Here is a 13137-nt window from a genome sequence, read left to right on the forward strand (position 1 = left end):
AAAAGAAGAAGAATGACAAGATAGAAAATGAAATGAATACGCTATTTTATCATTCTATGACCACTCTCAATCAAAGGTTAGCAAAACATGAACTGGAAACATGACAAATTGAAAACTTGACATACTGAAAACTTGATGTCATGAAATCTTGAAGAATTGAAAATAGGCCTATAAACATCCTCGGTTAATAACAGTCTATATGCAAAATTTCAAGTTAATCAGTCCAGTAGTTGAGACGTGATGATGCGCCAAACCTAATTTTCCTATCCCGTACGTGTATGAGCCAGTTCAATCCAGTTTTGTACTACTTTAATAATTATTATTTCTTTCTCATGAAAATTTCAAACACTCATATTTTTTGATACAATCATCGGATCTCATTGTACTACAGGTAATTCTTTCGGCTCGTCGAGGCGGTTCAAAATCATGCATCATAAGTCAAATAGCTAAAAACTGGAAAATGAACAAAAATACGAGGTTTTTGGGCCACTCTGTATCTAGCACAAGGAAATTTCGCATGAAAAAATTGGCTCTGGACTTATCTTATGTATCCAAACAACATAATATTAAAAAATCAGAAATACAATATAAAATGCAAGCACCAATGTTACAGAGTGTTCTGAAAAAAGTGCTCATAAGCCAGGGCGTGATTACCCGAAAATGATTAGCTACCAAGTTATACAGGATGAAAGATTTCGTCTGAATTTCAGTTCCCCTACTGAAACGAAGCCCTACGGGTATTTGTTGACTGTTGAAGATTCACAATTTAGTGTACTCTATGTAAAATAAACTGAAAAATTGAATAAAGCCGTTTCCAGACCTGTAGCTACAGTAATTTTCAAGATATGTGACGAAATACGTGAAACTTGGTCCAGAAAAACAAGTTCATTTAAGGTTTGAAGCAGATTTACTATGTTAAATGTACAATAAACACCAAATATTTCTTTACAGAGCTTGTAGAAAATTTGATTCCGAAGAGAGCGATGTAAAAAGTCTATGATAGACAAATGCAACCTTTAAAAAATAATCCTTAATTACATACAAAACGCATGAAAAGAGAGCTTAACAGATTTTGCTATTTTTCATGCGTTTTGTATGTAATTATGGATTATTTTTTAAAGTTTGCGTTTGTCTATCACAGACTTAATCTACATCTTTCTCTACAAAATAAAATTGTCTTCAAGTTCTGTAAAAAATCATCTGGTGTTGATTATACATTTAACATAGTAAATCTGCTTCAAACCTTAAAGGAACTTGTTTGGCGGGATCAAGCTTCGCGTATTTCGTCACATATCTTGAAAATTACTGTAGCTACAGGTCTGGAGACGGTTTTATTCAATTTTTCAGTTAATTTTACATAAAGTACGCTGGATTGTACATCTTAATTAAAAGCGTATTTCGTCACATATCTTAAAAATTACTGTAGCTACAGGTCTGGAAACGGTTTTATTCAATTTTTCAGTTAATTTTACATAAAGTACGCTGGATTGTACATCTTAATCAACAACCAACAAATACCCGTAGGGCTTCGTTTCAGCAGGGGAACTAAAATTCGGACCAAATCTTTCACCCTATATAACTTAGCATAGTAACCAAGCATATTCGGACCTATGTTAATTAGAACTTTTTTCTTCTTTTTATATGAGGAATCACACCCTGGCTTATGGGCACCTTTTTTTCAGAAAAGCCTGTATACAGTAGTGTCTCTAAAGAAGATGATCCATCGTTCAAGCTCTGCTTTCCAATGCATTTCTTTCTGCTCAGCTGAAAAGAGGACACCGTTGAAATATTCACACGTTTGCAGGCTGTCAATGTCCTGACTGCACCACGCTTTTCAAAACATTTCACGGTGACATTTTTAAATGGAACAAATTTCTGATAAAAACGTTTTTAATATTTTCACTTTTCTAGAGATTGGTAGAGAATATATTCATGAACTTTTGAGGATGCCTTCTTTATCATCATCATCATCATCATCATCATCATCATCATCAATATTGCATTATTGGCACATCCCTCTCGACATTCTCCTGTTCTTATTTGTTGGCATAGGCTGGATTGGAACTGAGCAACCGCTCCATTCACCTTACATCTAGTGTAACTTACCAGCTCAATTTAATTAAAGTATAACTTTTTCGCTTCATTGCTGGTCTTAGGTTCCCTTGTCAATTTATAATCATTCTGCTCTTCTATTGATAACGTATATATTTTTTTTGAATAAACTATAAACAGCAGTTAAATTTACTTATATAGGTTGTATAAAACATAAAGTTAATATTAGATGAAGATACATGTTACTCTATTTTCATACAAGAACTCTCCCTCCCCCATTCACAGACGTATAGTCTTCTTGGGGGAATTCCACGCCATCTGTATACTAACATTAATGTAATAATGAATCATTTTCTATTTAAATTGATGCATTATATTTATACTTGAATTGATGTAATTTTACATTTTGTTTTTGTAATGCAATGTGGAAAATGATTTGATTTGATTTCTGCATGTTGTTACACGCAGTGTTGGCAAATCGTCCTCCACATCGTCAAACGACCGCTTTCTTTATCTTGTTTGTAGCCTTTTAGATCCGGGTGATTTGCCTTCCAGCACCATTTTTGGCACCCTCTCTTCCGGCATAACCAGCCCATCTCAGCCTCATACTTTTCACAACATATTAAATACTGGTCTCCTCGAACAATCTTCCTAGTTTTTCGTTTGTTCTTACCCTCCATTTTCCTTGATTGATCCAAAAATTCTTCTTAAAATCTTTCTTTCCCTCTCTGTAGCAGACCTTCTTCTCACTAGAAAGTTAATTGCAAGCTTCGGCCCCATATGTCACTATTGGTCTTAAAATGGTTGTGTAAATTTTGATGTTGTCTTTTTTTGACACATTCTTGGACTGGAGGGTATTCTGCAGGGTTAAATAGACCCTATTTGTGGACATTATCCAGAAACTTGCACTTGTTGAGCCACATTATTTTCTTGTGTTATTAGGGTGCCTAAATATTTGAATGATTTGACTTTAACTGTATGTGTGCCTGGCCTCCTGGACATAACCATTACTTTGGTTTTCTGCATATTAATTTGCAGGCTCATATTCTCTTGTGCCTCATGTTCTAGCTTTTCATAATATATCTCTGTCAGTTCCCTCCTATTTGTTGCTAGTATGGTGACGTCATCTGCATAAGCCATTATTTGACACATCCGGTTGAAGAGTGTGCCCCCGCGGTTGTTGGTGGTCATTTTCCAGCACAGCATTGAATAACATGGTTGACAGCACATCTTGCCTCAAAATCATCTGTTAAATTTGCATCAATGTTGACCACAGCTCTGCTTGTTTTCATTGTCATACTTATGAGACGGATCAGCTTTGTGGGGATATCCACTCCCTCATACACCTTCCCTCTACTGATAGTATCATATGCCTGTTGGAGGAAATCACTATATACAGTATATGTGTTGCACGTTGACATCAAACTCATAACATTTTTGCAGAATTTGCCTGATTGTGAAGATATGGTCGAATGGCCGGTAACCACATTGATATTCTTCAATATTACATTCTATCAATGGCATCATCCTTTATGCTAAAATTTTGGCAAAGACTGTCTACACACAATACTGAGTAGGGTGATTGCTCTGTAGTTGATAGACGGCTTGATAGAGCGGCTTGATTCGATTCACTGATAGAGCTATTGATAAATTCATCAAGAACCAAAAATACTTAATTATTATTGGCCTGTATCAGAATCGAACGAGAGGTAAATCAAATTAGATGTAACTATTTTTTAGGGATCACAGTCTTGATCACAATAAATCTGTGGTACAAAGAAACCCATCAGGAAAATGCTTTTCAGTTAGGTAAAACCTTTAATATTATCATGTTATGGACAGTTCCAACACTTGCATTTTATTTTTAATTTATTAGTTCAACAGTTCTTTCACACTGTTATTTCACAATCTAATTACACTGTTATTTCACATTTTATTTACATTGTTCTTTCACACTTTAATTAAATTTTCTTCTCACACTTTATTCACACTGTTCTTTTACACTTCATGTAAACTGTTGTTTTGTAGGATTGAAGTTCTTTCTTCTTATCGCTTGTATACATTTTCGTTTCAAAGTTGAATCTATTGGAAAAGAGAATACAGAAACTTTTGGAATCTTGTTATAATTCCCGCGACAATTGGGTAGGCTACACAACAACAGAAACCCATGATTTAAAACCCCAAATTTGCCATTACTTTTCACAAACGAATATTAGAAGAATGATAAAAAAACATATTCATTGAAATGGAAGACTGTGGAAATAGAATTTGGAATTGGAATTTTGTTGGTTACCATAATCAGATGTGGTAACAAGCATCAGCGCTCTTATTTCGCTTGCCTATCGCCAGTAGATCATCGATCTACATGTGATGACGTCATAGTTTATCATAGCTGAAGTAATAGTAGGCCTAGGTATTGTTTTAACCCTGTAAAGCTCTAACTGTCGTTTCAATGCATGTAGTGCTCCTGGTCTTGTAACGTTCCAAGTTGCTAAAATCAATTCCATATCCATTTTCCTTTTCTTGTGTTCCGGTCCAATCCGAGGCTGTGTTGTGTTATTCTCAACGTATGATTTTTTATAGGGAGGGGTTGTTGGCCCCTCGCCAAACCCCCAACCTGGAGGACCAGGTAATTTTTTCCCCAGCCTTTGACAAACCAATGCCGAACTACAAGGCAGCAGTCAATTTTCTGTTAGGGTTTTCTTCCATCCATTGAACTCTATCTGCAGGGCAGCAGTTTTGTTGCTGATTTTGGTCCACCCCGGGTATTCGCTTTCCTCGGTAGCCCCTATATCTAGGAGGCATCCCCCCATCCGCCACCTGGGGAGGCGCCCGCTAGGAGACCAGAAACTCCCACAGAATATTTCGAAAATATCTCGTCACTAAAATGAAACAAATTCCTGATAAAAACGTTTTTAATGTTTTCATTTTTCTAGATATGAGGCTCATATTGAGTTGAAATCTTGGGGGAGATCATTTTCCGAATTGGTAGCGAATAAATTCATGAACTTTTGAGGATACATTCTCTAAGATGTCATTCATCTCATAACAAAATATGTAGTAGAAGGACACAAAATATGCTGGTGAAATACTGGAATATGAGGCCAATTGGCACAAGAGCTCTCCTGTATGCTGATGATATTGTTCTTATTTGCGACACAAGATAAAATTACAGCAGTCTGTAACTGAATGGGCAGAGCAGTTGAAATTGAGGCAATGATTGTCAATGTAAAGAAAACTAAGGTCATGTTTGTGTCAAAGGGAATGAGAGATAATGTGCAAGTTATGGTGGATGGGGAGGAGATGGACCAGGTAGCGAAATATGAATACCTTGGTACAGTGTTTTAGAGGATGGGAAAATAGATAGGGAGGTGCTCAGCAGAGTGAGAAAGAGAGCTCCTACCTTTCATGCAACAAAATATTGTAGTATTTGGGAAAAGAGAACTTGATAAAATATTGAGAATAAAATATATCTGACACTTATTGAACCTATCTTGCTGTATGGAAGTGGAAGCTGGCCAATGAAATCATCTCATGAAAACAAGATAAGGACAGTGGAAATGAAGTGCCGCCATAGGAAAGACAAGAAGGGATAGAGTAAGGAATACTAGAATAAGGGAACAAGTGAGCATGAGTGATGTCAGTGAAAGAATATAAATGATGCAGTTGGGTTGGGCTATGCACATGTGCAGCGAATGGGGGATGAAAACAGTATGTGAATGTGACAGTGCAAGAAGGAAGGAGAGCAGTGGGAGGGACTTGCAAGGAGGAGAGGAAAGACTGTTCCACAGATGGCCATGGATAGGGAATCATGCAAGAAATGCACTGAGGCTACCCCAGGCACACTGCGAACAGGCAAGACTGTTCCACAGATGGCCATGGATAGGGAATCATGCAAGAAATGCACTGAGGCTACCCCAGGCACACTGCCAACAGGCAAGACTGTTCCACAGATGGCCATGGATAGGGAATCATGCAAGAAATGCACTGAGGCTACCCCAGGCACACTGCGAACAGGCAAGACTGTTCCACAGATGGCCATGGATAGGGAATCATGCAAGAAATGCACTGAGGCTACCCCAGGCACACTGCCAACAGGCAAGACTGTTCACAGATGGCCATGGATAGGAATCATGCAAGAATGCACTGAGGCTACCCCAGGCACACTGCCAACAGGCAAGACTGTTCCACAGATGGCCATGGATAGGGAATCATGCAAGAATGCACTGAGGCTACCCCAGGCACACTGCCAACAGGCAAGACTGTTCACAGATGGCCATGGATAGGAATCATGCAAGAATGCACTGAGGCTACCCCAGGCACACTGCCAACAGGCAAGACTGTTCCACAGATGGCCATGGATAGGGAATCATGCAAGAAATGCACTGAGGCTACCCCAGGCACACTGCCAACAGGCAAACAACAAGAATTCATCTCATGATTTATTTGATTTCTCAGAATACCGATTCTAACAATATTTAGTCCATTTTGAAAAAAATGCCCAATTTGAGTTATTTTTTGAAACTGAAATACATTTTCAAAGAATTGATTTTCTGAGAAACCAAACATGTCATTAGATAAAAAATATCATGAAGAATTTTTCATTGAAATTTTATGAATCTATTTGCTAAGAAATTCGGAAATGGATCTCCCCAAAAATTTCAACTTGAGGTGCTCATATTTCAAAAATTAGAAATAATATAAAAGTTTTTTCTCTGACATTTGTTCCATTTTGGTAACTAAATGGAAATACTTGAAAAAATATTACCAGTAAAAAGTGTCGAAAAGCGTGGTGCGCAGCGTAGAAGCCCTGTACTCTGCACTCTGCACTCGAATGCAATGAATGCAGCAGGCCTACTCTGCTGTGACAAAACACAATACGGTATTGTTGTTTGTGTTAGGAATGGGAGTCTGCCAATGTGTTAACACTCCCGTAACATGTAACAACCAATGGTATACTGTTTCTGTGCAAGGGTCAAAATTCATTGAAGAAATTCTTGGATGCTCCCTTACATAGAATTTAAATTTTTATTGTGACGTGTCTGTTGCTTCTAAAGTCTGATGACAAATATTCATTCAAGATAATTTTCAGTGGTTTCATTAATTTTTACCTTTACAACAGGCAAAAAGGAGACATGAAAAAGTTGAACACTGCCATCCAATTCCCAGAGGTTCTGGACATGAAGAAGTACGTGAAAGATGCTAACGAAGGCCAAAGCGTGTATAAACTGACTGCTGTATTAGCTCACATAGGTCTCAGTGCCGACTCTGGACATTATATTGGTTTGTATTTTACTCCACCAATATTTATTTCAACCTATAATACCAATTAAACTCATTTTTAATATAATAATATTTGTAACATACTGTTGTATTTATTAAAAGTTTACATATTAAACAAGATCAAAATAAAATAAATCATATTTTAACATCTCTCATCAAAATCCAACTTGAAACTCAACTAGTTATTTTCTCATAAACAGTTGGTTACCCTGTCAACAATCACCCTGGCAACCTGTCCACATGATTAGTGTCCATGCAGGCCTTGCCTACATCACTATCCCCCCCCTTAGGGATGTTGGCCTCCAATATTCCGATTTCCTTGATAAGATGCTAGACGATTAATGTGTACAACCTTAGGTTCGGCTCCCCCTCCAGTTTTCCTAATCCTGTACACTACATCATTTATTCTCTTCAGAATGTAGTATGGGCCTTCCCATGCTCTTTCTAATTTTGAGCAAATTCCTCTAATTCGCTTTGGGTTATGTAGCCAAACGAGTTTCCCTTCTTCAAGTTTTGTTTCTGATGCTGCCAAATCATACGATTTTTTTGTTGATCTGGTGGTCTACCAAACATTAAATCTCCAGGGAGTCGAATCTCCCTCCCATAAAGCATTTCTGCTGGACTCCAACCAGTTTGCTCGGTGTACGGCTGAGCGGTAAGCCAGTAAAATTAAAGGAAGTTTCATATCCCAATTTTTCTGATCTGATGAAACTGATTTTCGTAGAAACTCTCCTACTGTCTTATGACGCTCTATCATTCCATTAGATTGTGGATGAAGTGGGGTTGTATGTGTTTTTTTTATCCCTAACAATTTGCAAACTTCTTGAAAAACATTTGATTCAAAATTTCTGCCTTGATCACTATGTAATCCAAATCGACTTATCCAATTATCTATTATCATTCTGGCAACGGTTTGGGTCTCTTGATTTGCAATGGGGTATACTTCTGGCCACTTTGTGGAGTAATCAATAATCACCAACAGATATTTATTACCTTTAGTAGTCACTGGAAACGGACCGGCTATATCCACAGCAATTCTTTCAAAAGGGGATCCCACATCATATCTTTGCATCTTTCCTTTGAACCTTTTCCCTGGTCCTTTACTTGCAGCACAGGTATCACAGCGCCGACACCACAACTCTATTTATCTGCTCTAGAATTGACCCAATAGAAGCGCTGCCGTATCTTCTCTAGCATCTTATTAGTTCCAAAATGACCACCAGAAGCGCCACCATGAATCTCTTCTAAGACTTCTGGTACCCTTCTATCGGGTATGACTTTTTGTAGAACCATAGAAAGACCGTCTGCCGATTCCCATTTCCGAAACAGTACTCCATTAACAACCTGCAAAGAATCCCACTTGGCCCAATAGCTCTTGTAGATAGCACTTCTATGTGAAATTTCAGCCCAAGCTGGTCGCTTACTCTCTTCTTTCAAAGTAACCAAGTCTCCAATGTTGCTGTCGTTGATCTGGTCTTTCCTAAGCATTGCATCACTCCAATAATCGTCAGACTCTATTCTAATTGCATTCACTATCAGAGATTGTTTAATTTCAATTTTCTCACAATATTTACAGTCCTGAAGACATGGTCTCCTTGATAGCGCATCAGCATTACCATGTACTTTGCCTCTTCGATGTTTTATAATAAAATTATATTCTTGTAATCGTTGCATCCACCTTGCTGTCTGACCTTCCAAATTCTTGAAGTTGAACAACCATTGTAAAGCAGAATGATCTGTTCTTACTATAAACCCTTGACCATAGAGATATTTATGAAAATGTTCTAAACTTGCTACTACGGCCAATAATTATTTTATTGTGACACAATAATTTCTTTCTGCTTTGTTGAAGGTTTTACTAAAGTAAGCAATCACTTTCTCCTCCTTGTTTTGAATTTGTGATAAAACTCCACCAATACCGTTGTTACTAGCATCTGTGTCCACTACAAATGTACCTCCAGGTATGGGATATGATAAAATTGGAGCTGAGCATAATTACTCTTCAATTTATTGAAAGACTTTGAAACTCTATCCGTCCAATTAAACTGTCATTTTTCTACAGTCTATTCTGTAAGAGGTTTTGATAAATCATGATAGTTGGGAACAAAACGTCTGTAATATGTTCACAATCCTAGAAAACTTCTCAGTTCAGACTTATTTGTTGGAATTGGCCAATTTTGAACAGCACTCAATTTTCCTGGGTCAGTAGCTAAGCCTTCTCTTGAGACTATATGACCTAGATATTTTACTTCAGTTCTAAACAGGTTACACTTCTTTGGAGATAATTTCAGGTTAGCTGTTTTTAGTTTAGAAAATACCTTTTCCTACAGTTACGTTGAAAAGTGGCCATTGCTGCACTGATTACAGAACGCAAAGAATCACTTTTCCGCTCTAGTGCGGGAAAAATTTTTCTGCACTCCAGATTTGCAACATGGCAACGCAAAATACTTAGTAGGTTATATGGAGCAACAGTGCAGCAAAACCAAAATGAAGTTGGTAACAGTGACTGGGCTGCTATAGTGAGCAGAGGTGCAACGAAGCACAACGCGCTAATTATTATTCATTATATATTATAACCAAGGACAACGAGGACTTTAGGATTTTAGGATTAAGGTTTTTATCAATAATAAAATTACACAGAAAAACATTTGATGCATTTCAGGCAATTTTACCCATAATTACCCACTTTTCATATTCAATGGTAACTGTAGGAAAAACTTAATGTGAAATACGTGCGCAAAGTTCCTCTGCTGCACTCAAGAAACCATTCCGTCCTCGCCTACGGCTCGGGCGTAAACGTTTCTTTCGGTGCAGCAAACTGTCACTTTGCGCACTAGTTGCACAAATAACTATTTCCAAGTTATCCAGATGTTCTTCAAATGTCTTTCCCATTACAATAATATCATCAAGATAGACTAAGCATACTTCCCAAGACAGGCCACGAAGTACCATATCCATTAATCTCTCAAATGTTGCTGGTGCATTAGTAAGACCAAAAGGCATGGCATTGAACTGCCATGAACCTTCCCCTGTTGAAAATGCTGTCTTCTCTTTATCATCAGGATGTATTGTGCCACCTGCCAATACCCGCTTTTCAGATCAAGTGTAGAAAACCACTTGGAACCGGAAAGTGTATCTAAACTGTCATTAATTCGAGGGAGTGGGTAACTATCTTTCTTTGTAACTTCATTCAATTTTCTGTAGTCCACACAGAATCTCATACTGCCATCTTTTTTCTTAACCAAAACTACTGTTGATGACCAAGGGCTGTGTGATTCTTCAATAACATTCTGTTCCTTCATCTTTTGCAACATATCACCTACTCCTTGTCTTTTTGCGAATGGTACTCCTCTAGGTCGTTGTTTTATTGGATGAGCATCTCCAGTATCAGTTCTGTGATATGTGAGGTTGGTATAACCCATATCTTCTCTTCAAAAGCAAAAATGTCTATATTATTTGTTGAGCTGACTGTCGATTTTCATCTGTCATATATTGTTCTTCATCAGTCAGTAATTGATTAATACACCTTTCAACTTCATTGGAACTTTTCTTAAATCTTTTGTTATTATTGTTTTCTCAATGAAGTACTTCAACATCATTACAATTTGCCACTGCCTTACCTTTCTCTATCACTTTCGGTTCTTCAGTAACATTTGCAAAGAGAACGGGAATTGTTTCAGTTTTTGCAATAATTGAGTGTCCAGTCAACAACCTGGTGACATATGCTCTGGTTAGGCTCAATTAGGTTTGTCTCATTTTCCAACATTCTTTGAGGGTTTTCAATGACCAGTACTTCTGAAAAAGGTGGTATAAGTTCCTCTTCTATTGTAAACAGTCTTATTTTGTTACAAACTTTCTGTTCTATTGTTTTGTTTTCCTGGTGATGATTTAAATGCAAATATTCATGATCAAATTTAATAACATTCCTGGAGATATCAATTACAAATTTATACTCTCTAATAAGATCTAGGCCTAAAATGAAATCATCCATTATTGATGCAACGAAAACGGTAGCTCTTATTCTCTTTCGACCAAGATATAAGACAATGTCAGCTTTTCCTTGTACAGGGACGTTTTCTCCTGAAGCAGTTTGAAGAACAAATTTTCTTTCTATCTGTTTAACTTTTGAACAATCAATTAAATCTGGACGTATGATTGATGATGGTGCTCATATTTCAAAAATTAGAAATAATAGAAAAGTTTTTTCTCTGACATTTGTTCCATTTTGGTAACTAAATGGAAATACTTGAAAAAATATTACCAGTAAAAAGTGTCGAAAAGCGTGGTGCGCAGCGTAGAAGCCCTGCACTCTGCACTCTGCACTCTGCACTCTGCACTCTGCACTCTGCACTCTGCACTCTGCACTCTGCACTCTGCACTCTGCACTCTGCACTCTGCACTCTGCACTCTGCACTCTGCACTCTGCACTCGAATGCAATGAATGCAGCAGGCCTACTCTGCTGTGACAAAACACAATACGGTATTGTTGTTTGTGTTAGGAATGGGAGTCTGCCAATGTGTTAACACTCCCGTAACATGTAACAACCAATGGTATACTGTTTCTGTGCAAGGGTCAAAATTCATTGAAGAAATTCTTGGATGCTCCCTTACATAGAATTTAAATTTTTATTGTGACGTTGTCTGTTGCTTCTAAAGTCTGATGACAAATATTCATTCAAGATAATTTTCAGTGGTTTCATTAATTTTTACCTTTACAACAGGCAAAGAGGAGACATGAAAAAGTTGAACACTGCCATCCAATTCCCAGAAATTCTCGACATGAAGAAGTACGTGAAAGATGCTAACGAAGGCCAAAGCGTGTATAAACTGACTGCTGTATTAGCTCACAGAGGTCTCAGTGCCGACTCTGGACATTATATTGGTTTGTATTTTACTCCACCAATATTTATTTCAACCTATAATACCAATTAAACTCATTTTTAATATAATAATATTTGTAACATACTGTTGTATTTATTAAAAGTTTACATATTAAACAAGATCAAAATAAAATAAATCATATTTTAACATCTCTCATCAAAATCCAACTTGAAACTCAACTAGTTATTTTCTCATAAACAGTTGGTTACCCTGTGAACAATCACCCTGGCAACCTGTCCACATGATTAGTGTCCATGCAGGCCTCCTTGCCTACATCAATACTAATACCAATTATGTTGATATTGTTGAGCAATCTATGTTATTGCTAATAGATGATAGATAAAACGCCAAAAAAATGCTCTATAACCTTTCTTGTACCATACAGATATTAATCTTAAGCAAATTACTATGGCTAATAAATTTGTTTAGTTAAGATTTCATTTAACCATATGTGTAAGATTTTTAATAAACATAATCTTCAGCATGATATTACCAATAGTTCCAATAATGTTCATGATTTTTATCATTCCAGAGATAAATAAGCATGAGTAAAATCCCTGTTAATACTGGTTCAAATCCTTACTAAGCATAAAAATAGCTAAATGACACATCTTCTACATAAAATGTTCAATAGTCTATAGAGTTCTGTTCAGGCTTATTGTGCTATCTAAATACTTGAATCTTGGTGTGATTATAATTCTTTATCATTTGAATTATTAAAAACTCAATTATTCTGCTTGAAAATGGAAAATTGTGTGGGTCCATTTCTAAAAAAAATATGAAATCATTCACTTATCCCTACCTGATTTTGGCATAATGCTAATTTTCACCCTTGGGCAAAAATCCACTACAATCGCTGTTTAGTCTCAAAGCTAAATCCACCTTTCCAGATTAATTACAATAATTTATATCTTAATGTCT

General features: G+C 36.9%; 1 protein-coding gene across 1 annotated transcript in view; it reads left to right on the forward strand.

The window, feature by feature from the left end:
- LOC111052911 (ubiquitin carboxyl-terminal hydrolase 48) overlaps positions 1–13137 on the forward strand; it is a 67690-nt gene that overhangs the window by 12649 nt on the left and 41904 nt on the right. Inside the window, exon 6 of the mRNA XM_039443519.1 lies at positions 12057–12217. Coding sequence (XP_039299453.1) covers positions 12057–12217 — 161 coding nt within the window. The remainder of the gene's footprint in view (positions 1–12056; positions 12218–13137) is intronic.

This window comes from Nilaparvata lugens, chromosome Y (assembly GCF_014356525.2).
Source record: "Nilaparvata lugens isolate BPH chromosome Y, ASM1435652v1, whole genome shotgun sequence".
Classification (NCBI taxonomy): domain Eukaryota; kingdom Metazoa; phylum Arthropoda; class Insecta; order Hemiptera; family Delphacidae; genus Nilaparvata; species Nilaparvata lugens.